The sequence below is a fragment of the Balaenoptera acutorostrata genome, chromosome 19 (genome assembly GCF_949987535.1).
Source record: "Balaenoptera acutorostrata chromosome 19, mBalAcu1.1, whole genome shotgun sequence".
Taxonomy (NCBI): Eukaryota; Metazoa; Chordata; class Mammalia; order Artiodactyla; family Balaenopteridae; genus Balaenoptera; species Balaenoptera acutorostrata.
The window spans coordinates 37,246,172-37,273,538 of record NC_080082.1 but is presented as its reverse complement, the minus strand read 5'-3'; the positions used below and the strand labels follow the sequence as shown (position 1 = coordinate 37,273,538).

The 27,367-nt window shown below is 53.1% G+C and overlaps 1 protein-coding gene across 1 annotated transcript in view; it reads left to right on the top strand.

The window, feature by feature from the left end:
• Positions 1–331: 331 nt before the first annotated feature.
• The window catches only part of GPT2 (glutamic--pyruvic transaminase 2), a 34,226-nt gene continuing 7,190 nt past the window's right edge, over positions 332–27,367 (top strand). Inside the window, exons 1-8 of the mRNA XM_007167640.2 lie at positions 332–479; positions 713–976; positions 8,124–8,213; positions 10,274–10,382; positions 15,337–15,470; positions 17,600–17,843; positions 21,757–21,836; positions 23,768–23,904. Of these exons, the coding sequence (XP_007167702.2) occupies positions 734–976; positions 8,124–8,213; positions 10,274–10,382; positions 15,337–15,470; positions 17,600–17,843; positions 21,757–21,836; positions 23,768–23,904 (1,037 nt within the window). The 5' untranslated portion in view covers positions 332–479; positions 713–733. The remainder of the gene's footprint in view (positions 480–712; positions 977–8,123; positions 8,214–10,273; positions 10,383–15,336; positions 15,471–17,599; positions 17,844–21,756; positions 21,837–23,767; positions 23,905–27,367) is intronic.

Sequence of the window (27,367 nt, the reverse complement as noted above, 5' to 3'; positions counted from 1 at the left end):
TGCACCATCTCTCAGCCTGTGCCCTTGCAGGTGTTGGGGGAAGGGATGTAGGGGGGAATGCAGGATGCGCTTCCAGGGAGAAGCTGCAAATAGCTCTAAATTCGCAGAAGGCTGAGGACAGACCCCGCCAGGACCCGTCCCGGCACCGCATCCCCTCTGCCAGACAAAGAGCCCGCCCAGCCTACAGCAGAGCCAGACCACCGCTCCCGCCTCCTGCCCGGCCCCCGATCAGGCCAGCGCGGGGCACTATGGGACTTGTAGTTCGGCCACCTCTCCACACCTGCTCTGAAAACAGACTAGGGAACTACAAGGCCCAGGAGGCAGCGGGCAGGCTCGGGCGGACTCGCCGGCTGTGGGTGTGCGAGCGCAGCGGCCGTGTGTTGCGGGAGCTGGGATGCAGCTGCGGCGTCCGAGCCGAGGAGCAGCTCCAGGCGCGCGCTCTAGCCGGACTAGAAGAGGGGGTGGCCAGGTGGCGACAGGCACGTTGCATGCATGCATTGGGAGCAGACTTTGCAAAACCCTGTCGTGCAGCGCTTTGGCTCTATAGCGGCTAGGTGCAGGGTCCGAGTCGACGGGGGATGGGCACCCGTCCCAGAAGCCAGGCTGGCACCGCTCGCTGAAAGAGCCCTTGGCTGGGCTTGGGGACGGGTGCCGGCGTGCCCGCCTTGGGCTGTGCGTGACGTGTTTGTTCTCTTTCCCTTTTTGTCCTAAGGTTTCTCTGGGCGGGCGCGCGATGCAGCGGGCGGCGGCGCTGGTCCGGCGGGGCTGCTACCCCCGGACCCTCGGCCCCTGGGGCCGCGGTCAGAGCAGCGCGGCCGCCGAGGCCTCGGCGGTGCTCAAGGTGCGGCCCGAGCGGAGCCGGCGCGACCGCATCCTTACGCTCGAGTCCATGAACCCGCAGGTGAAGGCGGTGGAGTATGCGGTGCGGGGACCCATCATGCTCAAGGCCGGCGAGATCGAGCTCGAGCTGCAGAGGGTGAGCGCTGGCGCCAGGGTCCGTGGGGCGGGAGGGCCCTGGGAGGCTAGGGGGCACTGGTGGGGGGAAGAGTAGCAGCTGTCCCCTGCTGGCGTTCGCTGGACTTCCTCTCACCCGTGTGGCCAGCTCTTTCATTCGGCCCACCTTGGCTAAAACGAGAGAATGCCCTCCCCCCATCCCTTCACCCGCCAGTGCCTGGCACCTGGCACAAAGAAAGGCCCTCAGATACGGTTCACTTGTTGAATTGAATTCATCAGTTATAATTGAGCTGCCCTTAGTGCCAGGCACTGCCTGCTATGTGGCCGTCCTACCCGCGTGGAACCAAGATCCATGGGGGCGTGGGGGTGGGGGTGAGGACAACAACAGGCAGTAAAGAAAGAAACCAGAATTTCAGAGATCACATTAGGTACCAGGGGAGGGAGGAAGGCTCTGAGGAGACTTGGGTTTGCTCCCGAAGCTTTTTCTCTCTCTGTCTGAGACCTTTTGGGTCATTCTGCCAGTAATGATTCCCTGACAAAAGTGGAGTTGTAGCAGAGTGTCCTGCACAATTCCTTCCCTTAGGCCCCCTTTGGAACCCTGACTGAGCCATATCTTGTTCTCCCAGTGAGTAGCAGAGGCTTGGGCCTTTTGGGCCTTGGTAGGGTGGCCCTGGGACGTTCTTCCTCCTGGTGGCCGTCTGGCTGGGACCTTAACTTGAGTTCATAACTGCGTGTAAAGTGACCACACACCCAGTAGTGATTTCTGCCTCCCTGCAACCAGGGCGGCTGGGGTGGGTGTAAGAGATGCCCCTGTAAGATACCAGAGTTCTAACCCAGGTGGAATTCAGGAGGCAGAGTCAGGAGGGTAATGTAAAAAAAAGTAAACACTCCTAAGATTTGTAAGAACTGATGAAATAGTCACCCAGCTGCTTGCTCAAAATAGTTCTAACCCAGAAGGGGGGGAGGGTTACCTTGATCTCGCTCTCACAGGCACCAGAACTGGATGTCTTGGGGGTGAGTTGGCCACTTAATGTTCCTTGAATGCATGGGAGGAAGCCGTGGTGGGACCGTTACATTAACGCGGGGACTTTGGGGGTTTGATGAGCTCATGGCTTGCTGAGACCTTGTTGGGACACTCAGTTCTGCTGACTCAAAACAGTGAGTTGGACAAGTCAGAGTCCAGTGTCTCCCTCTGACTCCTTGCAGGGCTAAGTTTAAAGCTTGGCCCACAGAAGGCTGGCTCAGTTTCTGTGCCTCCCTATCCCGAAGGTGGGCCACAGGCAGAGAAGACGGGTTTTTGCTGCTCTGCTCCTTGTTGATATCTGGCAGACTCGAGCTGGCCCTCCTTAAGACAACAGTCTCCCTGTTAAGGCTGAGATTAAATTGTTTCCGGTTTATCACTTTACAACTGATTTTTCTGGTTCCAGAACTAGTAGGGGTTCCAGGGATTATCTCTGCCTTTTGTTAAATAGCAGCTTGCGTGTGGGCTCCATGAAGTACAAGGATGATTAAGGCAGAAGGGGACACTGTCTTTTCCTTTCAGGTATCTGATTGCCAGATTGTCCTCTGGGCCTGAGCTTCTCTTCCCCCAATTCTTTAAGGATTGGTGGGATTTTTTTAGCAGGCACAGAAAATGGGAGAGCATTCCAGGTGGAAGGAGGGCTGTGAGCGAAGACAGAAGGTTGGGAAGTTCTGGGCGTTTGGGGAGGTGAATTGGTACCATTTGGAGAGCGCTGTCTGGCAGAGAGATTTGGTAGATGAATAAGATGGAAAAGGGGGACTGGAGTCTTGTGTGCTGGGCTCAGTACTTTATGGTGCAAAGTTTGGTGTGCAATGGGGAACCAGGACGGTGTTCCAACAGCGTATGGCTCCATCACTGAGGTGGAGAAATTTCTTGGTCATTTGGGCTGGAAACACCCTGTGATTTCTAGGACAGATGGCCCCACTGCCATGTCCTACCCCCGAGTAAGTTGAGACATTCTTTCTGTCCACCTACATCCTCCGGTGCTTTCGTTCAAATTCCTCCCTTCTTATTCTCTTCTCACTTGGTCGAATCTCAGTTGCCTGATTCTTGGTGCTGGAGATAATAGCCCCAGCCAAGCCAGCATAGCCTTGCTTAAACCTTTCATTCTCTAGAGACAACCTTTCCATTTTGCTAGCTTAAACAGTGCCCCTTCTGAGAGAGCCATATTTTCCCAGTCTTTTTTTTTTTTTTTTTTTGGCTTGGCTTGGCTTGCCTTGGCTTTGCACAGCTTCGGTTTTTCTGCCTCTGTTTTGAACTCTAATGATCAAAACTGGACTGATGTTATTTTAAAGGGTTCGATTTGGTTAGAGATGGGATTTGTAGGGAGTTGAGTGACTTGGGGTGAATCTTCGATCCTCTCTGGGCTTTGGTTTCCCTAGTCTATAAAAGGAAGGTCTGGTGGGCCCAGGGTTTTTCCCCAAGTCCTGACTTTTGTGCCTCTTTGTCCATCTGAAGGCCTTTAAGCTGCCTTATGGAATCATTTCACCAGGTGCTCTGTAAATAGTACCGGCTGATCGGCTGGACACCTGGCTCTGGTTTTTTTTTTTTTTTTTAACATCTTTATTGGAGTATAATTGCTTTACAATGGTGTGTCAGTTTCTGCTTTATAACAAAGTGAATCAGCTATACATATACATATGTCCCCATATCTCTTCCCTCTTGCATCTCCCTCCCTCCCTATCCCACCCCTCTAGGTGGTCACAAAGCACTGAGCTGATCTCCCTGTGCTATGCGGCTGCTTCCCACTAGCTATCTATTTTACATTTGGTAGTGTATATATGTCAATGTGGCTCTGGTTTTTGACTGTGGGGTGTCTTGCCAGGCAAGTCTCGTCTGTCTTGCTTGGTGGTAGGAGTGGAGGAGAATGTTCAGGGGGGCCTGAAGGAGGAGGGGCACTTGACTAAGTGGGTGTGTGAAAGGGGCCATTCTCCTCCAGCCTGGGCTGTGTGCTCTCAGGGAGGCCCTGTTTCTCCTTGACAGCAGCTCTCAGTGGGAGAACCTATCAGCTTTTCAGATCCTGGTGTTCATTGGGAGCAGCATTTAAAAATAAGCTGCCATTAGTAGGAGTTTTGAAAAGATCTGTCTGTTCCTCCTCAACCTACTTCTTTTTCCCTTGTTTTACTGGGGGAAGGGAGGAGGTTGGCATAACTGGAGACAGGAAGGCTTCTGTTTGTAAAAGTACACAGAGTCAGGGCAAAACATCTATGAAGGGAAAAACTGAATACTGTTAACATCAGTGTGTGCTGCTGCATCTAAACACAGGTAGAAGTGGAGAATGCTGTAGCACCTCCTTACTGTTAGCTCAGAACTAAGTCTGGAAACTCTGGATGTACCAAGCACAAGAGGTGAAATCTCATCGGTCATTTTCTTTAGAGCTTAGATGCTATCTTAAAATAAAGAAATTTGTGGTGTAGGCTTCCATTTGGATGAACCCTCCACCCACCCACCCTGCCCAAGTCACCAAGGACCTGCATCCTGGGCTCTGCCTTTATGTGCTGTGGGCCTCAGACAAGTCATTCAGAGCACCTTGGCCTCAGTTATTCCTCTGCAAAATGGGCCCAATTTATTTCTCCTAAAGACTACTTGGAGATGTTTAGTGATGATGCTTTGAACAGCTAGAAGCTAGTCAGAACTCTTTTTTTTTTTTTTTTGGCCCACGCTAAATGGCTTGCAGGATCTTATTAGTTCCCCGACCAGGGATTGAACTTATGCCCTCAGCAGTGAAAGGGTGGAGTCCTAACCACTGGACCGCCAGGGAATTCCGCAGTCAGAACTCTTAAGAGTCTTCGTTTTCAAGCTAATGAGAGTTGCTTGGGGAGAGTGCCAAGGGTCACTCTTTCCTTGCCTTCGTCTTGAGTCTCTGGGTCTAGGAATGTGCTCTTTGGGGTTTCCTCTCCTGCCTGGGCCTTAGCCTTGCTATCTTGAATTATCCTGTTTGGAGCTCATTCAGCTTTCATCCCTGCAAACCTCAGCTTCTACGGTTGACCCTCCCACAGGCCCCTAGACTTCAGGAACCTACGTCCAGCCTTCCCTGCTTCCATGGTTAGGAAACTCAGCCCTTGGAGCTCCCACCTCAACTCTTAATCACAGGCCTGTATAGGTTTGGCTCGGTTTCTTCCAGCTTTGCTTGTCATAATGGTCGGGGCCAGACCCTGTGCTGAGCCTCGGTTTCCTCAGCTGTGCAGCGCACCTGTTTTCAGGGACCCTGGGGACTAGTTGGGTTTGTCTCTGGGGCTTCCGTCTGCAGCCCTCTGTTGGGCTTCCTGCCTGCCCAGTCCTGCTCATGGCCCTGGGGTCTTTTCACGTGGCCTTCCTGGCCTGGAGCCAGCTGTGCCCTCCCTCCCTTCTCTGAGGCCACTTCTTCATCAGCCTGGGCTCTGAAGGTGGTGGCCTTTCCTGTGTTGCCCACTTCTGTCACAGGGCATGACTCATAAGTGTTTATTGAACGAGAGGGAGGCTCTCTGGGGATTAACCGTCCTACCAAACCTTCCCGCTCGCATGTCACATGACATGACAGGAGCCATCCCTACCTCGAGGAAACTGCCTTGTGCCTGTTAGAATTGTCCATTGTCCTAATGCTGGGCCTGTGAGCTGGGAAGGACAATGCTAACTCCTTTTTCCTTCTCCCTGCTGACACCCTCTGAAATATGCCATCCCCAGAGCCTGGGGGCCTGCTCCTTGAGCCCTCCTTGAGCTGAATTGTGGGAAGAGAGCCCCCCTGTGTTGGCTCTCATCTCAGTGCCCCACAGGGAGGCAGCTCTGGGCAGGATGTGTGCAGGTGAGTTAAACAGGTGGGCTCTAGGATGCTGGGAATTGGAACTAGAAAGCTATGTGCTGACCTGGCAGGCTCCCGAGGGCGGGGCTGAGGTGCCACTGGGTGTGCGTGCAGGCCTGGATGAGTCACTGTGGGCAGGAGTTTGCCCCCGACTCCTTGGTGTTTCCCAACCCATGTAGATCTCAAGTGCCAAGATACAGGAGTCTCCTTTGTATGGTGGCCCTTGGCCGGGCAGGCTGGTCCCCTGCCCATTCAGAGGAGCCAATTTCCCACCCTGCAGCTCATCCATCATAGCGAAGTGTCTGGAGACCATAGGTACCCAGACCCGAGAAAGGAGATACTCAATGCTCCTAGGCTGCTTGTTGGCAGGCCCCAGATCGGTTGAGCAGTGCAGGGGGAGGGCACGGAAAGGAACATCCAGGGATCTGTTCCAGGCATTATTCTCTCCCTGCATTGAGCTGGCCGAGGGCCCGCAGCTGTGTGTTGTAGTTCCTGGCCCTCGACCGTGACACATTTACTCCCTACCGAAGAATGGACTGTGCCCACACCATGGAAATCACCTGAGTTCAGCTGGCCAGGCCTGGGGGACCGTGGCAATTGAGTGAGGCTGACAGAGCGTCCCGTGCCAGGAGCCCAGGCCAGTGCCAAGGGGTGGGTCAGGTCTGCCCCTTTGCACGCAGTGGCCTGGATTGCTCCACCTGTGGGACGAGCCCTGAGGCCACATGCCCCGCATCCTGTCTCCAGGGTGCCTGCCCTCACCCCAGCCCAGCCCTGGGCAGTGGGTGGTGCTGTCCCCCTGCCTTGGCCCCCTGAGATGTCTTTCCATATTGGCCAGCCCTGAAGAACTTGGTAAAAGGGGCAGGAGGGAATTAAAAGGCCTTTCTCCCCCCTACCCGCCACCAAACATAGCTTTTGGAGACTTATCAGGCCCTGTTTATGACGGTCCAGCGCTGTTTCTGGGGTGCCCTCCTCAGCGCCCCATGCCTCCTGGCTCCCGAAGCAGCTGGAGAATTTCTGTATGGGAGGGGCTTAGGAGTGGCAGATGAGGGTCAGGAAGACTTGTTCGCCAGCTGCTTTCATCCCTGAAGCCCACTGGTCTTTACTTAAGGGGTATATTACTGAGTTAAAAAAGGGAGTTTTCTAAAGTTGCTTTTATGCACACATTGTGAAATGGAGAAGGCAAGTGTCAAAACCATAGAACTGTACCTTTAAAATTTGTATTTAGGGTGCCTTTGGGGAAAGGGCAGCTGGAGATGGGAAGGTGGCCAGGCATTCCACCCAGGCCCCCCCTTGGTACTGCCACCCCTTGCCCCACCGCCTTCTTCCTCCACCATGACCCTTGTGACCTTGTTCCTGGTGCAGCTTTGTAAGATGATGATGTTTGTACTCTGCCAAGTGCTTTCATACTGTTTGTCTCAGATAATCCTTTCAGCTGCCCTGGGAGGTCCTTGAACCTGCTGTTGATTCTAACTCTTACAGTGGCTAATTCTGGATTTATCAGGGAGCTGTGTGGAGTTCCCACATTTCCAGATCCCCGCAGTTCTCCACCTAAAACGCATTTTCTCCTTAGCAGCAGCCGGGGTGTCCTGCAGTCACCTCCCCAGTGACGTTGTTGCCAGGATTTCCGAGTTCCTCCTCTCTCTGCCATCTCTGTTCTGTGCTAAACGCATTGCTCAGGCAGTGGCCTCAGTTTTGCTCTTCAGCCAGTCTTTTCATCCCTGATGCTTTTTTTTTTTTTCAATGTGAAAATCAGCCCACATTCTTCATCCTGCAAAGACAGGGTTGCAAGAGAATGACCCCCGAGAGGTCCCTGCTGATCAGTGTCTTCTGGAGGGGAGGGTGGCTGCAATGCCCCAGTCATTCACTTAGGGGTGGAGGTGGAGCTGCGCTTGGGGGGAGGGAGCCGGCAGTTGTGGGATCCTCTCCCTGATGCTTTCTGCTGCTGACGCCTCCCTCCCTCCCACCACATTTGCCCCAGGGTCAACGTGGACCTGCAGCTGCCTCAGGGTGCTCTGGCAGCCCAGGAAAGCTCTTCTAGCCTTTTCAGAAAGTGGGTAACCTTTTGAAGCCTTAATTTCCTAATCTGTAAAAAGGGATTAATATGGGTTGGCTGAAAAGTTCGTTCGGATTCTTCCATAACATCTTATGAAAAACCGAAACCAATTTTTTGGCCAACCCAATACTGGCCCTTCCTCATAGGGGTGGTTATGAAGGTCACATGGGACCAAGCATATCAAGGGCACTGTGCCTGACACCTGGCAAGGCTCAGAATAGGGCTGCTTATTAATATCCTGTTGAGCATTGCTTGGCCTCTGGAATCCAGGGTCTGGGAGTCACTAAGTAACCACCTGTTGCTTTCTCTCTACTCAGGGTATCAAAAAACCATTCACTGAGGTCATCCGTGCCAACATCGGGGATGCCCAAGCCATGGGCCAGCAGCCAATCACCTTCCTCCGACAGGTGAGCTGGCCCTCAGGAACAGAGGCCACTGGGACAGCAGGGAACCAGCCAGCCAGGCCCATTACATTACCTCTGCCTCCTTGCCTGTCCAGCTCCCTCAGGACACAGCAGACACCAGAATCCCACAGGGAGGTTCCATTGAAGTAGCAGCCCTCTCCAGTGCCTGACGTCCCCACTGGTTCTCTCCCTCAGTCTCCTCCCCTTCCAAAGCTGTCTAAAATTCCTAAACCCATTTTGAGGATGCTCTAGTATACAAGGCTGCCAGGTGCATGGTCCTGGATGCTGAGTTCAGAGCTGGGTTGGTGAGGGCATCAGAGAGTAGATGGAAGAGGTAGAGGCCCAGTGGGCTGGGAGGTGGTGCATGGGGGTCCAGGTATGGCTTCCCAAGTGAGAATCCCCAGGATTGAGTGTTGGCTTTGCTGCTTACCAGCTGGGTGGCTTTGGGCAAGTGGAGATCACCAGACACTGCCTCGGAGGACTGCTGGGGGACTCCATGAGATGAAGAGTATGAAGGCCCTCAGGAGGCACATTTCGGTGTTTCAGTTTGAGTGCCAACTGCAAGGATGCAGCATGGGCCAAAACTGTGGGATTGGTGGGCTAGAGGGGAAAAGATAAGGTGGGAGAGTACTCCAGGGCCTGCTAGACAGAGGTTGGAGACCAGCTACAGGGAAAGCTTTTCCCTGGAGAAGGAGTAGGGCAAAATTTGGTCCTTGTGTGGTTAAGGTTGGCAGGCTGGGGCAGGCAGGAAAGCCGAGTGCTGAATGCCCTGGTCTTCTTTTCCTGCCTGTATTTCCTGCTGCAGGGACTGGCACACAGGAGGGGCGATCCTGCCCTGCTCCCTGGGTGGAGGGGTGTTGGGGGCCCCGGGGCCTCAGCCTGCAGCCCCTCAGGGAATTCACACAGGGTATGGGGGAGAAGAACCAAGGCTGGCAACGACCTCAGGAACGTCCACTGCATGGACTCCCGTGGCCGGTGTTGCAGACCTCAGGAACATGCCAGCTGCCCATGAATGTCAGAGGCCCCAAGCTGGGCCCGTGGTGAGGAAGTGGATCGGACCAGACAGAGTGGCTCTGCCAGGGAGGTGGAGCGGGAGGAGGTCAGAGCATCCTGGTTGTCCTGGAAGCTCGTCCTGGAAGCACACAGCTTAGGAGAGGAGAGGCCCAAAGTCGCTTCCCTCTGCAGAGGTCCCCCACACGTGCCTGGGGTGCCTCCTGTTGCCTCAGCCTTTTCTGGCTGGCTGGTACACTCCCGGATCCAACCCTGCCGCTGGCCATGGCGGGCCCGGCCTCTCCCACTTGGTGCTGGCCTCCTCCAGCCTTCACAAGCACCCCAGGGAGGAGGGCAGGCTGGGTCACTGCCTGTTGCACAAATCTTTTTGAAGAAACGCCGGGCTCCAAGAAGCCTGCGCCCGCGCGAAGTCCCCCAGCCGTGAGCACAGCCTGCCTCGGTGCTCCTGGCACCGCTCTTAAGCTTCCCGCTTAGACTTGCCTGGTGAGCAGGGGTTTGCCAGCACTTTTGCAAACATTTCCTTGCTTAATCCTCTTAATTTGTGAGGTTAGGGTGATTTTTCTCTGTTACAGAGGTGAAAAAGCTGACTCGGTTTTCAGTTCTGGCCAGGAAAAGGGGTGATGGGGGGTGGTGCTCAGGCCGTAGGCAGAGGTCTGTGCAATCCTGTCATCTGGGGTGCGCCTGCCTCCGCAGCCCCGGCCCCCTGCTCTGGACCCCCTGGTTCTTGTGGCCTTGTGGGTATGTGAGCTGCTGTCCTTTATGGAGGAGGTGGGGCAGAGTAAGCAGCCCCCTTCTGTCCCCTGGCTCCTCTTCTGGTGGCCCACCCTCCGCCCAGGCCCAGGTCATCATGGACCTTGCCTCTCACCGTCTCCCTTCCTCTGCAGAGCGTCCACTGTCCTCCTCCCTGCCTGTCCCCAGGTCCCCACAGGCCGGGGCCCTTGTGGAGAGGCCTGTGACGGCACTGTCCCTCACACCGTCGCCTGCCCGCTGTGCTTTGTGCCCCTCCGGGGTGGGAGGTGCTGGGAGCCCAGCCCATGCCTCTGTTCCTCCAGGTGATGGCACTCTGTACCTACCCAAACCTGTTGGACAGCCCCAGCTTCCCAGAAGATGCTAAGAAACGAGCCCGGCGGATCCTACAGGCTTGTGGCGGGAACAGCCTGGGTGAGGCCCCGACTTGCCAGGTCCCAGCGGGCGTGAAAAGAACGTGTGTTCTCAGCGGGGGCCTGGGCCTCGGCCCGGAATGGAGGGGTACACGTTGAGTGAGTGTGTGAATGTGTGTGGGGTGGGTGACGTGCAGAGTAAATGACAACGTCCTTCTTGTCCGTGTCTGTCAGCCTCTTGTTTGCTGAGCTTATGGGGTCGATGCCATCTTTGGGTGGATTGGGGCACTTCAGGCGCAAGAGCCTGCATCTGGCTGGGTTTGGGGTTTGCACTGGGAGCTGGCTTTGATGCTGAGCCCACCCTCAGAGCAGAAGGTCTCCGAAGCCGGAGGCCAGAGGGAGGCACACGCCCCGCTGGCCCGGCGTCTCACTTCCCTGTGGCCACGCTGTGAGGTGCCTGTGGCCCCCTTTTGGTGGCTTCCTCGCTCTGAAGGTGCCGCCCACCCCCCGACTTGTGTGTTACGTTCCCATCACCGGACTGTGCTCCTTTGTGCCGGGAGCCCACGCCCAGCCTCGGTCTCCGGTCTCCGGCATCAGAGGGCTCCACGGAGGAAGGCCCTGTAGATGTGAAAATGATCTTCTGTCCCTTCCCTGCTGAGACAGATTTCCAGCCTCTGGGCCTCTGGCTGTTTGTTCGCATCTCATGTTCTTTTTTCCTGTTTATTTTTGCTTCATTCCTTTGCCCAGTGCCTACATAGGGAATCCAGCTTCCTTTGTCATGAGGAAAATCGTTGTCCTTAGGGCTTTTTTAGGACTTGTGCCTGAATGTTTCAAAACATGGGACAGGGATTCTTGTGGCTTGTTCAGCAGGGGATCAGCCACAATTGGCATCTCTGTCACCTCCCTGCCTTTCCCCTCCCCCTTTTCTGCTCTGTCCCTTTATGGAGAGCCCTATGCTTACCTTCCTGGCTGTAGTCACCCTACCAGCCCTCTGTCCAAGTTTGTGTCCTTCACAGTGTCCCTCTCAGGAAGGGGCCAGCTTCCCTTTGCTTCCCTGCCCGCCAGCCTGGTTGGGGTGTGGGCCAGCACCTTGTGTGGCAAGGACTAAACCACAAGCTGGCAGAGGCCAGCCCAGAGGCCTGGCCTCCAGGCTCCTTTCCTCCTGCACCCTCTGCCCAGCCCAGAGGACAAAGGCGCTTCTCGAAGACCCATGGCAGTGGGCCTGAGACTCCAGGAACTGCAACCCGGAGGTGGAGGAAGGGGGTTTGCTCTTGCATATCTGATGTCAACGTCTGGGGAACGGAGAGGGGATCTTGTTCCATGCACTAAGCCTCATCGACAAGTTTTTTCTGTGTCAGCCAGGGCTGGGAGAATGGCATTGGGAGGCCATGTCCATGTGAGTCAGGACTGTTGGCCTTGGGGGTTTTGGGAACCTGCACTGAGTTCTGTCTGAGGATTTCAGGAGGACAGGTGAGGTAGGTGCTCTCTGAGCTTCTTTCCTCGTCCTTGAATTAGGAGATACTTTGTACCCACCTCCCGGGTTTGCAGGAAGGTTGGCATTTGTGCCCCTTATCAGATGTGAAGAAGCCCCGCCCTGGAGGTCACTACCTGTTCCTGCCCATCGTGGGGGGATGGGCAGTGTCCTGGCCGAGACTGGGACAATGGGGGATGGTGCTCTGTCAACTAAACCTTGGGCAGCCTGAGCACCTGCCCACAAAAATAAGGGAAATGGAAAATGTCAGTATGTCCAGGGCTACCCTGGCCCACGGAGAGATTATAAAATGTGTACGCAAGGTCTTAGGGCTCACCTGGACGTGTTTTTATCATGCCCTTTAAAATTATTTCTTACTGGGGCTTCATTTATTTTTTGTTTGATGAGTAATCCAGTTCTCAGGTTGTGTCCCGGACCTTAAGTGGGATTGAGGTGAAACCTAGACACACCTGGGGGAGGTGGGAGCCGGGAGATAATGCCCTCATCAAGCTCCTCTCTGAGCCCACGCCGTGTACCAGGCACTGCTCTAGGCCCTGAGGGACACTGGTGAACAAGGCAGGTGGAGTTTCTGTGCTCGTGAAGCTCACTGTCAGATTTGGGAGAAACAAACATTAAAAAGAATTAACACAGAAACATAATCCCCAGTTTTCATGAGTTCTTAGAGAAAGAGCAGAGAGCTGAGGGGTTATAACAAGGGATTCTAATGTAGAGGGAGGGTTTAAGGAGAAACTGGCATTCAAATTCATGTGGAAGATGACTAAGAGAATCTGTTAATGCACAGCAGGCAGAGGAAATGGTATGTGCAAAGGCCTTGAGGTTTAAGAACTGAGTGTGATCGGGTGAAAGGGTCTGGGTGCGATGGCGCTGGGGGCTTGGCAGATGGGGCCAGTTTGTGGGCAGTGGGAGGCAGGTTGCCATGGGTCCCAGGGCAGAGTCCTACACAGGGGTAGGTGCTCTACAGAGATGAACAGAAGAAATAGGTGATGGTCCCTGCCCTCAAGTCAACATGGGGAGGCAGGGGTTCATCTGTATAAAATAAGATAACTGGAGAAATCACAGACTGGGAGAAAGGCTGGGGTGGGGCCCTATCTCAGGCTTCCTAGAGAGAGACTAGGTCTGAGCTGTGAAGGATCAGTGTGGTTCAGAGCATAACAGAAGGTGGAAGTCTGTGGCTGGCAGGAGCAGGGAGCTTGCCCGTGGGGGAAGGTCTGGGAATTCAGGGAAGCAGGTGAACTACAGGCAGGAAGAAGAGGAGGCTTAGCTGGTGTGGAAAAATGGCCAGGCCCCATGGAGTGGAAGGGAGGGCACTGAAAGAAGGCAGAGAGAAATAGGGAGCACAGGAAACTTTCTGAGCATGGGAGCTCAAGAAATATCAAATAAGACATCCAGTAGAAGAAGGATTCTCTAACACCGGCACCTGTACCTCCCCACTTTTTTTTTTTTTTTTAAAGATTTATTTTTTTTATTGATTAATTGATTGATTGATTGATTGCTATGTTGGGTCTTCGTTTCTGTGCTAGGGCTTTCTCTAGTTGCGGCAAGCGGGGGCCACTCTTCATCACGGTGCGCAGGCCTCTCACTGTCACGGCCTCTCTTGTTGCAGAGCACAGGCTCCAGACGCGCAGGCTCAGTAATTGTGGCTCACGGGCCCAGCCGCTCTGCGGCATGTGGGATCTTCCCAGACCAGGGCTCGAACCCGTGTCCCCTGCATTAGCAGGCAGATTCTCAACCACTGCGCCACCAGGGAAGCCCCCCCAACTTTTTTATTTACAAAATATTTCAAATGCATTCTATACCCCAAATAATGTGACAAGACTCTGTACTCACCACCCAGGTTTGATACGTGTTGATGTTTGCCGCTTGAACCTTAGAGAAGTGGTCCAGCCTCCTTTCCCCCCCCCCTCCCCCACTTACAACTGGTCAGAGGGGAAGGGCAAGCCCAGTGCTGCACAGACCCTGAAACCGAGCGCCTCCTGGGTGCTGGGCCTTGGATGCTGTGCACTGAGACCCAGAGAAGAGCTGGCCACTTTCCAGAGCTCCCTCCTGCCTCCTGGTGGTGCTGTTGCAGTAGTCTTAGAAGGAATGAGCTGGTTTTCTTTAAATGTGGTATAAAATTCAAATGGTATAAAAGGATATAGAGTGAAAGATCTGCCTCCCATCTCTGACCCCCAAGCCTCCTGGTTCACTTCCCCAGAGAATTCACCTCACCAGTTTGAGTCTCCTTCCAGAGAGATTTTGTGCATGTGCAGGCACCTATTTTCAGTTTCTTTTTAAAAACAGAAGTAGTGGCTTGACATTTTGAAAACGTTTTTACGCAAACAGTAAAAAGCACAAATATTAATGTGCACACCTGTGTAACCCCTGCCCAGATCACGACATTGACCATTCCCAGCACCACAAAAGGCTCCTTTGTGCCCCTTTGCAGTCAATACCCCCAAGCCCACAGTGGTCACCACTGTTTTTGAACTTCGTGTGAACGGTGGTTTGGATTTTTTTTTTTTTTAATGCTATTCTTGTCTGCTTACATTCTTTTTATGTATGTATGTATGTATGGCTGTGTTGGGTCTTCGTTACTGTGCGAGGGCTTTCTCTAGTTGTGGCAAGCGGGGGCCACTCTTCATCGCGGTGCGCGGGCCTCTCACTATCGCGGCCTCTTGTTGCGGAGCACAGGCTCCAGACGCGCAGGCTCAGTAGTTGTGGCTCACGGGCCCAGTTGCTCCGCGGCATGTGGGATCCTCCCAGACCAGGGCTCGAACCCGCGTCCCCTGCATTGGCAGGCAGACTCTCAACCACTGCGCCACCAGGGAAGCCCGGTGGTTTGGATTTTGATCCTAAGTGGCAGCCTGAGCATGCTGTTGGCGTGGGGTGGGGGTAGGTGGGTCATGCCTCACCGCCCCAGGGGACCTGTGGTTAGTGCTGGTCAGGGTTCTGGATCCCTGGGCTGGCCAGTGGTGCCATTTTGGGGTGACCATTCTCTCAAGTTTTGTGGAACCATGTGTAGGCAACAGTGATGAAAGCATAGCAGTCCCAGCTGTAATGGTACATACTGTCATAGAACGTGTAAATCCCTGTAAGGTGGGTAAAGCAGGTACGGGCACCATTTAACTGGTTAGAAGCCAGGGCCTGGAATAATGCTTGATGTGTAAGTAGGTTCTCAGCAAATACTGGGTGGATGAATGGATGAGTGGGTGGGTGGATAGATGAACAGGAGGGCAGATGGGTGGGTGGGTGGGCAGGTGAATGGATGTATGGATGAATGGATGGATAGCAGATGGGCAGACGGCTGGGTGAGTGGGCAGATACGTGGGTAGATGGATGGATGACAGGATGGGTGGATGAAGCCCAGATAGGTAGTTAAGCAGCTTGCCACAGTTCCAGAGCCTAGAGTAGTGAGAATAGGGCCACACTGAGATCTCCCTGACCTCCCCCTCCTCCCCACTCCCGGTTAATTATGTGGATATCACAGACTCTATGCAGCCAGACATCCTGCCTCTAGTCACTGTCTTGCTTGCTGTCTTAACAGGATCTTACAGCGCTAGCCAGGGCGTCAACTGCATCCGTGAAGATGCGGCAGCCTATATCACCAGGAGAGATGGTGGTGTACCTGCAGACCCGGATAACATTTACCTGACCACTGGAGCTAGTGACGGCATTTCCGTACGTGTGAGGGTAGCTTGTTCTTGTCCACCGTTCACCCACGTGAAGAACAGCCGTGCGTGTTAGGGCCGCGTGTGTGAGCCCGCTAGCAGGGGGACAGCCTGGGAGGAGAGGTTGGCCTCCCTCTGGTCGCTGCTGTCTGCCCCACCCTGGTAACCTGCCGTCCTTACCTTGTTCAGTCTTCATGAACCTGGGTACCCCGGCAGCCTCAGTTTCCCTCCAGAGTGGCAGCAGCAGGTCCAGCTGGGAGGAGTCAGGGGTCACTCGAGGGTGCCCGTCTTCCTGGCGACATCGGCCTTTTCTCTCACTCAGCACATACGGTGTTTCTCCTCTGCGAGGCACTGTGCCAGGTGCTGGGGAGATAAACACGTTTGGCCTCTGCTTACACATCAGTGCTGGATCAGACTGGCGTTAATAGCACATAAATACATGTCAAATCTTAAGCTTTCAGTTTCTCTTCTGGAAGAGGACAAAGTGTTACAGGAGGGAGCAGCAGGGACTCTGACCTGGGGGGCTGGGGAGGGCAGGAAGGTTTCTCCAAGGAAGGCCGAACAGATAGAGATCTGGAAGCTGCGTACCCGTGAACTCAGGAAGGCAGGGGAGAGACAGGTTCGGAGCAGAAGGTCAGCATATGCAGAGGCCTTGAGCTGGAAGGAGGCTGTGTGTCTGGAAACAGAGCGTCAGGGGGCACAAGCACACATGGTGAGGGCCAGTTACCAGCAGTGGTCTGGGAGGCAGGTGGGGCCTTGTTGTCCTAAGAGTCTGGCAGCCACTGAAGGATTTGAAGTAGGCGGAGGGACATAATTAGATTTAGGTTCTTAAGCTTTAAGTGTGGCAGGAGGGGGCATAATAGATGTAAGGGAGTGTTTAGGAGGCAAGAGAAGAGGCGGCTTGGGCTGGGGATCAGCCGTGGAAGAGGTGTAGAGGGGCTGGTATCAAGTGTTCCGTAGCAGAAGGGGCTGAACCCAGGGCCTGAGGAACCTGCAGCCTCCCTTCCCTTCCAGCACCCTGTGCCCGTGCCCAGTCAGCGCTGGGTGCCGTCCACTCACTTTGTTCTCCCTACTCAGGGAGCCTGTCCTGTCTGACCCTTCCTTTAATGGAGTTATCTTTGTCTGTGTCTCTTGACTTACAAGGCTCCTGTTTTTGTTGTTTGTTAAATGCTTTAGTCCTTTCCTAAAGCCTTTCAAATGCATTAAACTCTTCCTGGAGCCTGGGAGGAAACTGAGGCCCAGAGACCTTAGGTGGTCTGCCTGCTCTAAGTCAGCCTCTTGTGGCATTTGAGATTCTAGTGTTGGACTCAGGCTCCCAACCATGGCATCTTCCACTGTGTTCTGCCAAGGCCCCTCTATTCCCAGAGAAGCCCAGGTATAGGTAGAGGTTCCAGAGGAGGGTGGGGGGAGGGGTCCTCAAGATTTAGTGAAAGAATCAAGTCATTGCAGTTTTTAATCCAGTGGCATTCTTGCAGCAAGGAGCCGAACCTGAGAAAGGAGCTAAGTCTGTGTGTAAGGTGGGGACTCGCCCAGAAGAGTTTGGGCTTATTAATCCAGTGAATTATTGCCACCTCCACCAGTGCCCCACAGGACTCCCCAGGCCTGGTTTCTCAGGAATCCTATGAACCTAGGGCGCACTCAGCTTTGGAAACAGCCAGGTTGGAGCGCCACCTGGTGGCCATAGCTGGGTATTTTATCCCATTTCAACAACCCCTTGTTCAGGGGTCTGTCCAGCCTTGGGCCACCGACCAGACAGATTCCTGGGCTCCACCCCAGACATACAGAATGAGTTTCAGGGGTGAGGTCAGAATAATTCTGAGACAGGGCCAGTTTGTGGGCTACTGCTTTAAAAGACTTCTTTAAAAAATACTAACAAGTATTGCATGTTAAACTACATACCATGCACTGTACTGAGAACTTTAAAACATTTTGCTTATTTCTCACAGCAGACCTCGTCTTACAGATGAGGAAAGTGAGACTCGGGGAAGTTCAGCCACTCCCATGGGGCTGCACTGGAGGCAGGCAGTGGGGTGGCTGGTGAAAGGCGGGGGTTGGGGCCTTCCAGCTTGCCTGCTGCCGGTCAGCCCCCGCGGGTGGGCAGTGGCGGTGGCCTTGCAAGATGTGACTTCTCGGTTGCAGACGATCCTGAAGATCCTGGTCTCCGGGGGTGGCAAGTCACGGACGGGTGTGATGATCCCCATCCCGCAGTACCCCCTCTACTCGGCGGTCATCTCTGAACTCGATGCCATCCAGGTGAACTATTACCTGGATGAGGACAACTGCTGGGCCCTGAACGTGAATGAGCTCCGGCGGGCCGTGCGGGAGGCCAAAGAGCACTGTGACCCCAAGGTGCTGTGCATCATCAACCCCGGGAACCCCACAGGTCTGTGCTTTACTCCCTGGCCAGTTTCTTGGGGAGCAGGGGCAGGGTGGCTGGAGTACTGGATGTCTGGACACTAAAGCTCTAAGAAACAATGAAGTCCTCTTTGCTCCCAGGTTCCCAGTCCAACTTCAGATTTGCTAACATAAAGCCATAAAATTTGCCGCAGGCCACCTTAGGAGGTGAGCAAATGCAGGCATTTTCCTGGGCAGGGTTGTATTAAGACCAGTTTTTCTCCTGTTCTTGCACTTGCAAAGAATCTTCTTTTTGAGGTCACGCACAAACCATCACCATTAATCATAGGCCTCATTCTACCCTTACTCCTACTTGTTTTTCTGAACCAGTTTTCAGATTGCTGGTGTGTGCGTTGTTTTTCTTTGACACAGCGTTACTGTGTACTTTGAGGCCTGAAAAGGAAATGCCATATTAAAAACAAAAGCGAACAAACCAAAAAAACCTGATTCCAGAAGTTGAAAATCACTACTAATTTTGCGTATTTTTCTTTAAAAAAAAAATGCACAGTTCTGCCTGTTTTGATCTTTCCAGGCTGCTGGCTTCATGTGCCCCCGATGCTATTCGGATGCCGAGAACAAGGGCTCCTCTCTCCTCCTTTGTTGAGATAAACTGGGTCAGGGCCAAAGCGTGGTGGAGTTGATTGTGGAATCTGCTTCTTGGGAACATCAAATGATGCTTCAATCAGCTGAAAGCGCCACTTGAATTCCTGAGTGCAGAAAATGGGTGCAGCTGCCCTCCACCCTGGTTTATTTCCACCAACTGCTTGGGGGAAGGGATGAAGGGTCTAACCATGGTTCAGTAGGAAAATGACAGAGCTGGGTTCTCAATCCTGGTTGCACATTAGAATCACAGAGGGAGCTTTTAAAAATGTCAAAGGCCAGGCTGCACCTCAGAATCTCTGGGGATGGGGCCCCAGGCATCAATATTCTATGCAGCTGAGGATGAGAAACACTGCCCTAGGATGATCGTTCTAAAACTTTAGCTTGTTAAGAAAAAAACAAACTGCTGGGCCCCACTTCTAGGTATTCCGATGAAATTAGGCTGGAGTGGGGCTTGACAATTTGCATTTCTAACAAGCCCCCAGGTGACGCTGATGCCACTGGGTCCCAAACTTGGAGTAGTAGGTCCTACATCTTAGGAAATACTCTGTATACCTAGTTTATATCATAGGGTTGGTAACTTCTTGGCCAGGTGCTTACATAAATCTTCACCTGGCTGTCTGGGGAGAAATAACTGCACTAGAGACTTTCCTGTTTTAGGTCAAAGGTGGGGGAGTCATGTGAGTATATGTTAATATAAGCAGTTTTGGGGGTTCTTTTGGCCATGCTGCACAGCTTGTGGGATCTTAGTTCTCCGACCAGGGATTGAACCCGGGCCCTGAGAGTGAAAGTGAGTCCTAACCATTGGACCACCAGGAAATTCCCTCTCTGGGGTCTTAATGGGTGAAAATCAGCTATTGGAAGATGGGGGATGGAAAATAGAAACCTACCTGTGATAACCACGTATTTTGCCTGAACCACACACTGTGACCACTTTGGCTAAAAGGTGTCAAAATGGACTGGATGTAAGTGGCTAACAGGGCTCTTTGGGATTCAAGACAGAAACTCATCTTAAGACTTGAAGGGAGCGGATCTGTGAAGTCCAGGGTAAGGCAGCACACTTGAATCAGCGTCATTGTCATAGGAACCCCGGGCCATTTCCCAGCTCTGCTCTCCTCTGGGTGGGAATCCTTCTCAGGAAGCATCTGTCCTGAGAGTGGCCTCCAGCAGTTCCAGTCATCGCCCAGCACCTGAGCGCCCTCCGCAGAGAGCCTTGCCCATAGTTTCAGCCAAAGCCGCAGGCCAGACTCTCACTGGCGCACGTTGGCCAACCGGCCCGTGCCTGACCTGGTTAAATCACTGAGGCTGATTGGCTGGGTCTGTATCCCATGTCCCTTGCTGGAGTTTAAAGAGAGGGAGTTCCCCCTAGGACAGCTGAGCGCTGTTGCTCAGAGAAGGGCAGGATGCAGGGCTGGTACCAGCAACAGGTATCCCCACTCGTTTGTGGGCAACTCCTTTGGCCTGGCCTCTGGCAAGGGGCACTTAGACCCCTCCCCAGCTCTGAGGCCTACAGCAGAGCCACCGCTTTTGTGCGCTGGGCTCGTGTCTCCCCCTGCTGGGCACAGCTGTGCCCTGCCCCTCTAGAGCCTATGTGACTCTCCTCCTGTACCACCGTGTGTGTTTGTCCATCCATTGGCTCAGCAGGCATGTTCTGAGTGACTCCTTCGTCCCAGGCACTGGAGAGAAGTAAGCTCTGTCCTTGTCCTACAGTCTGCATCGCTCACATCGCGGGGATTATTTGCACACAGCAGGTCCCCTCTCCTCTCCTGAGCTGGAGGCTTCCTGAGGCCTGGCCCTGGCTCAGTTCTCTTAACACTCCCCCTGGCATTATGTACACATGGTTTGATGCTCTTGGTGCTCAAACCTTTGCTTGCATCCTCACAGGATACACTTTGTGGGATGGCAGCCCTGGGAGAGAAGACCAGCAGCGTTTGTAGGCAGGCTCAGCCCCCTGGATAGGCAGCTCCTGTCCGTCTGTGGGAACAGCAGCTGGCTCCTTGGAGCATCCAGGGCTACTACCCTTCCTAATTCCCAGAGCCATGAGCTTGCTTCATAGGAAGCCCGGTTGACCCTTTCTTGGCAGGAGATAGGTTGGTCCCTTAGCAGAGGAATTGGTTCATTGCTTAGACAGTTTAAGTCTGAAATCCTGGCTGAATCATACCATGCTCTTATAAGATACATCTATATATTTTTTCTAAGACTTATTCTTGTTATTCTTACATGGACAAGAATATAGTTATTTTTATTTTTAACAAGAAGGTAACATACTCTACATACTGGTTTGCACCAAGATGTAGATGCATATATAAATAACACATGTGCACATACATACACACATAAATATATACGTATATGTAACATCCCCAGATGCACATTTATGTATAGTAAAGAAACAGCCTTTTGTGAGAAGTCAGCATGCCTGACTAGTGCTTTCCCAGAGGCTTTGTGAGTACATCAGACAATCCAGTGCCACACTTATAGTGGGCCTCAGGAAATATTGGGAAAAGGTTCATTTCTACCTTGTTGCCTTTGTTCCTTTCCCCACCTAAACCCACAGTATTTCCTGTGAACTGATGGGTAAGTATTTTGCTGCTGGCCGGCACTCATTTCTCTAAGATGGATGAAATGTTGGGTCAAGCCCTGAAGGGAGACCCTGGCAGGGACCCTGCGGGGGACCCGGCAGCATCCTCAGAGGGCGCAGCCCCCGTGTAGCTGCTGCCGGGAGAAGCCAGAGCTGGCAGGCGGGCTCATTTCATTTAGAGCTTATTCCACAGTATTTACCGGGGCCCTGCTGAGTGCTGGCTTTGAGGGTCAGCACTGAGCCTGCAGACCTTGTCCCTGCCTCACCGAGCTTGTGTGGGGAGAAGGTGTAGCCAGTGCGGTTCTCCTGGTGCTGCCGCTGTGGGGTAAGGAGGGGAGTGGGGCTGAATGATTTAACTCCTTCAGTTTAATTTTCCTGTTCTCCATGATGCTTTCATGCCTTCTTGCCCTCCAGCACAGCTTAATACAAATATACCCCCCACACACACACACACCTCCAATAAGAATAACAAGAAAGTTGGGTGTGAAACACTGCTCCTTCCACATACCCAGCTTAAGTGAGTCAGAGGGACGGGGCTGACTGTCGGGGCTCCCTGGAGGTTGACTGAACCCCCCCCCCCCAGTCACAGCAGCTAGGGAGGGTGGTCCCACAGGGTCCTGGGGAACACAGATACCTGAGTGATTCTGGTTGGGGTTCTTACCTGGGGACAATTTAAACAGCATTACAACCTACCTTCTGCTTTTGTTTGGGGACTTTTTAGGTCAGGTGCAGAGCAGAAAGTGCATAGAAGACGTGATTCACTTTGCCTGGGAGGAGAAGCTCTTTCTCCTGGCTGATGAGGTAAGAGCGGCCTCGGCTCTCAGAGGTGAGGGTGCACCTTCTCTTCTGGGAGAGGGAGCCAGACCTGGTTGTTCTATAGCCAGAGAGAACTTTCTAGGTGTTGGAAGAGAGATTCTAACAAGGTTGAGGATGTTCAGTGTTACACCCTGTGAGACTGTGACCAAAAATCATCCCAACATTGGTTTGGAATCTTGGTTATAAGTTTCAGAAATCTAACCCAAACTACTTTAAACTTGAAAAGTAAAAAGGTGGTAGGGTCTCCAGAGTGGGGCTGGATCCAGGGACTCAACCCATATCTTCCAGCTCCTCTCATTCCATCCTGCTGCCTTGGCCTCACACACGGGCCTGCTATCTTCCCAGTCTAGAAAGAGAGCATTTCTTCCTGGTGGTTCCAGCAAAAGTCTCAGAATTGAGCCTCACTGGTGCAGCTCGGGTCAAACACCCATTGCTGAGCCAATTACTGTGGCCCAGTGGTTGCAATACGCAAACTGACCAGGCCCTGGGCACGGGGCAGTGTCTCTGCCCTGTGCCCCCAAACCTGCAGACAGAGCAGGTGAGGCTGTTCCCTGAGGCAAATTGAGGGCCTCTTTCTCAAGCAGGGAGAGTGGGTGCTGGGTGGGCCTAATGCTGTGTCCCGTGAGGAGGGGAGTCTTAATTAACCCCCCACAGCTGCTGCTTCTTGAACCCCAGTTCTGGAGACAAGGCATGCCCATTCTTTTCCTGCAAGGAAAGAAATGAAAGACACGTCATATCCTGTTTTCATTTCTTCATTGCTGCATGATTTCTAGTTAGTCGCAGCTTCTAACACGGAAGCTTCATTTCTTTGCTCCTCAGTGCCCCCCCGCCCCGCCCCACACACACAGCTTACCCACCAAATTGTTGCCGTGATTAATAGCAGATGGACCTAAAATCTTCATTTCTATAGGAGAGGATGGACAGCAGAGTGACCTGGGCACAAACCTCTTCCCTCGGGGTCTGGGAAGGGAGGTGTGGGGCAGGAGGAAGCTCGGCCTGGCTTGTTGAAGGTGGAGCTGGCCTGACCCTCCTGCTGACCCACAGCACTCCAGAGAGCCTCGGTTTCCCTGATATCCAAACTGGGTATGGGAAGCTCATCTCCCAGGGCAGATGGGATGCTTGCCTGCGGCGTGCTAGACAGTGCGGGGACAGGGAGGTGCTGCTCGCACCAGGGTGGGGGCTGCTCGGTCCAGTGTGGGCGCTGCTCGGTCCAGTGTGGGTGCTGCTCGGTCCAGTGTGGGTGCTGCTCGGTCCAGTGTGGGTGCTGCTCGGTCCAGTGTGGGTGCTTCTTGGTCCATTCTGGGGGCTGCTCGGTCCAGTGTGGGCGCTGTTTGGTCCAGTGTGGGCGCTGCTCGGTCCAGTGTAGGGGTTGCTCGGTCCAGTGTGGGCGCTGCTTGGTCCATTCTGGGGGCTGCTCAGTCCAGTGTGGGCGCTGCTCGGTCCAGTGTGGGTACCGACAGCAGTGGTGGACAGAGAGCTGGGTGAGTGCCGTGAAGTGCGGAGGGTACACAGTTAGCACTTCAGGTGCGGAGGTCAGGACAGGTGCATGAACTGCTTTCACCACTCATCTTATTGACGGAAGTGAACATCACACTCCGGGAGGAAACCTGCTTGGGCAGGTGGGGTACTTGATGTCATCACTGGCACATGAGGCAGAAAGGAGGTCTGGAGACTGGGTGAGGCTCATGTGGGCGAATCCAGTGGGCATCCAGCGCGAGGCCTTCCCTCCTTGCTTGTTCTGGAAGGTTCCCTCAGGCACGTCTGGCTTGGCAGTGGTGTCCGCGGCTGGGCCTCACGGCAGGCTGCCTGGCTGCAGTTTGGCCCGGAGCACCTGTGCCCTCCCTCAGCCGCCGCCTGGGTGGGTCAGGCTTCTGGGGGACTTGCGATGACTGTCTCCATCCCGTCCCCTCCTGCAGGTGTACCAGGACAACGTGTACTCTCCAGACTGCAGATTTCACTCCTTTAAGAAGGTGCTTTACGAGATGGGGCCCGAGTACTCCGGCAACGTGGAGCTCGCCTCCTTCCACTCCACCTCCAAGGGCTACATGGGCGAGTATGTGGGCCCCCACCTCCCTCCCGCTGCCCCTGGGCCTGCTTGGTCTCTGTGCTTCTCCGCCCTGCCCCACCTCAGTCTGCTGGACAGAGACGGCTGCCCTTATCCACCGTCTCTGCTGATCTAAGAAGCAGGAGGAGACAGGCCACACCTCCCCAAAGGCAGCACGGTGGTGTGAGGACAGACCTTGTGCAAGGGCTCGTGTATGATAAGGCTGTGATGAAAATGAAAACAGGACCTCACAGCAGCTTCCAACGCTAGTGTTTTCTGCCAGCCATGTGGCTGTTGCTCTGACATTGACTGAACTCTGAGGGCCAGGGAAGGCAGGTTGAGTGGACAAATGCTGTCAGGCCAATAGGCCAAGCTCTGTGTGCAGGAGCTCTGTATGCACCCTGCCTTAGCACTGCGTGACCTCTGGGGCCAGAGTCAGCTATCAATCCTGTATTCATTCATTCAGCTAATATTTATTGAACACCTGCTATGAGTCCAGTACTGATCTCGGCACTGAGGTTACAGCAGTGAGCAAACCACAGCCATCCCTGCCCTCACAGAGTTTTGCTTTAGTGAGGAGAGAGAGGCAATAGACAAACGAATATCACACGTCAAGTGGACAAAAATAATTAGAGAAGAGATAGGAATGCCGAGAGGTGCGGTCTGGTCACTGAGGAGTTGGCTTTTGAGTTAAGACCCACGGGAGGGGGTGTGGGGAGCTACACAGATGTCTGAGGAAAGAGCTTTCCAGACAGAGGGAACAGCACGTGCAAAGGCCCTGAGGTGGAAGGAGCAGCTGTTTGAGGAGCGGCAAGGAGACTAGAAAGGAGTGAGAGAGAAAGTGGCAGAAGTTGAGACCAAAAAAAGTCATAGGAGGCCAGATCACCCGGGCTACTTAGGTTATTTTTTACTTTTACTCAGAGTGAGATGGGAACCCTTGGAGGGTTTACACAGAGGTGTGACTTCTCCTGACTTATGTTTTACCAGATTCTCTGGTTGCTGTGTGATGGGGGTAGGGACAGAAGTGGTCACTCGAGTCAGAAGGCTGTTATGGTCCAGGGGAGATATCGTGGGCCAGGGTAGAGGTGGGGAGAAGATGTTGGATCTTGGATATGATTGAAGGTGGAGTTGACAGGTGTTGCTTGATGGAAAAGGTGGGTGTGAGAGAGAGAAGTCAAGGATGATTCCCAAGTTTTTTGTTCAAACAGCAGGAAGGATAGAGTTGCCATCAATAGATGAGGATTGCTGTGTGTGAAGCAGGTTTTGGGGTAAAATTAGAAGTTGGTTTTGGATGTGTAGAATTTGCAGATGCCTATTGGATGTCCAGATGGTGATGGATGTGTGAGTCTGCAGCTCAGGGCTGATATCCAGCTGGAGATTAAAGTTTGTGAGATGTCAATGTATGAGTTGTTAGACAGATCTCTGAGCCTACATGTCTCACCAGGGGTGAGTATAGATAGAGAAGAGTTCCAGGGACTGGGCCCAGGCCCTCCCTGCTCAGCAGTTAGGGGAGGAGAGGAGGAACCTACAAACTAGACTGAGATGGAAAGGCCAGTGCATTTACAGCTAAGGACATTCATTACCCAGCATTGTGGAAGTTCTGCTTTATGCCAGGTGTCAGGAGGGGGTCTGGAGGCCAGTGTAACTGTGAAGCTTCAAGAAATATTTTAGCAAGGTCAAGGGAGCTGTCCCCTTGGGATGGTCACCCAACTGTTCTTGGCTATATTTGATGTGGGCAGGGGTTGATTTATGCTGATCTTTCTGGTCTACCCCAGTAGTGATGCTGCCTCCTTGCTAGACTTCATGTGTCATGTAGCTCTTTTCCTAAACAAATATGTTCTCCATTAACTCATTTTTCAAACTCAAGTGTGTTTGTCACATACCTACCCATCTCTCCATCTGTGTTACTGATGACTGTTTTAACGGTAATACCCTGGATGTCGGTAACCTGAGGTGGTATCCTGTTGCCCTCAGATCCTGATTACCTAGGATCAGACCGATTTGCCCAATTTGGTATTCTGCTCATCAGCAGAGGGTAAAGCAGAAAGTTTCTTCTTTCAACTTTGTTACAGGAAACGTTTCTGAGATGCCAGAATTTATCTTCACGCATTGGAAAAGTGAGTTGAGGGATCACATGGGGATCTGTCTCTGCCAGTTAATTCTGCAGCCTGATCCCAAAAGCGTTTTATCGAGTGTCTCATATCAAGTGCTCTGAGGTTGTGTGGGTGTGGTACACATACAGAGGAAGGCAGGAGCTGGTGCCTGCATTTCTGTGCTTATTAGTCTGAATGTTATCAATCACAGTCCAGAAAGTGTGACTGATGGAGCTGATTTCGTTCTGAAAGGTTTTTGTTTTGTTTTGTTTTTGTGTATGATCTCAGCTTATTTTCATGAGATTTGACTGTATATCAATCAGGATCCTTTTGGAAATAAGTAACAGAAACTCAACTTGAACTGGCCTACATCAAAGAGGCTTTTTAAAAAATCCATATCAGGGGACTTCCCTGGTGGTCCAGTGGTAAAGAATCTGCCTTACAGGGACTTCCCTGGTGGCACAGTGGTTAAGAATCCACATGCCAGGGCTTCCCTGGTGGCGCAGTGGTTGAGAATCTGCCTGCTAGTGCAGGGGACACGGGTTCGAGCCCTGGTCTGGGAAGATCCCACATGCCGCGGAGCAACTAGGCCCGTGAGCCACAACTACTGAGCCTGTGCGTCTGGGGCCTGTGCTCCACAATGGGAGAGGCCGCGACAGTGAGAGGCCCACGCACCGCGATGAAGAGTGGCCCCCACTTGCCGCAACTGGAGAAAGCTCTCGCACAGAAACGAAGACCCAACGCAGCCAAAAATAGATAAAAATAAATTAATAAATTAAGAAAAAAAAAAAGAATCCACATACCAGTGCAGGGGACACGGGTTCGATTCCCTGGTCGGGGAAGATCCCACATGCTGCGGAGCAACTAAGCCCGTGCACCACAACTGCTGAGCCTGCACTCTAGAGCCCTCGAGCCACAATACTGAAGCCTGCACACCTAGAGCCCATGCTCCACAACAAGAGAAGCCTCCGCAATGAGAAGCCCGCGCACCGCAACAAAGAGTAGCCCCTGCTCGCTGCAGCTAGAGAAAGCCAGCACGCAGCAACAAACACCCAACACAGCCAAATAAAAAAATAAATAAAAAATAAATAAAATTTAAAAAGTCAAGGAGTAAAGTTGAATCAGGGGGCTTAAAAGTGTCACCAGATCTCTGTTTCTGCTTTCTGGCTTTGTCTTGTTTTCTTTCTCAGCTCTGCTTTCCTTTTTTTTTTTTTTTTTGCCCGCACCGCGTGGCTTGTGGGATCTTAGTTCCCCGACCAGGAATTGAACCCTGGCCCTCGGCAGTGAAAGTGCCAAGTCCTAACCACTGGACCGCCAGGGAATTCCCTGCTTTGCTTTCCTTTGGGTTGGCTTTGTTTTCAGGCTTCAGAAAGTTCTAG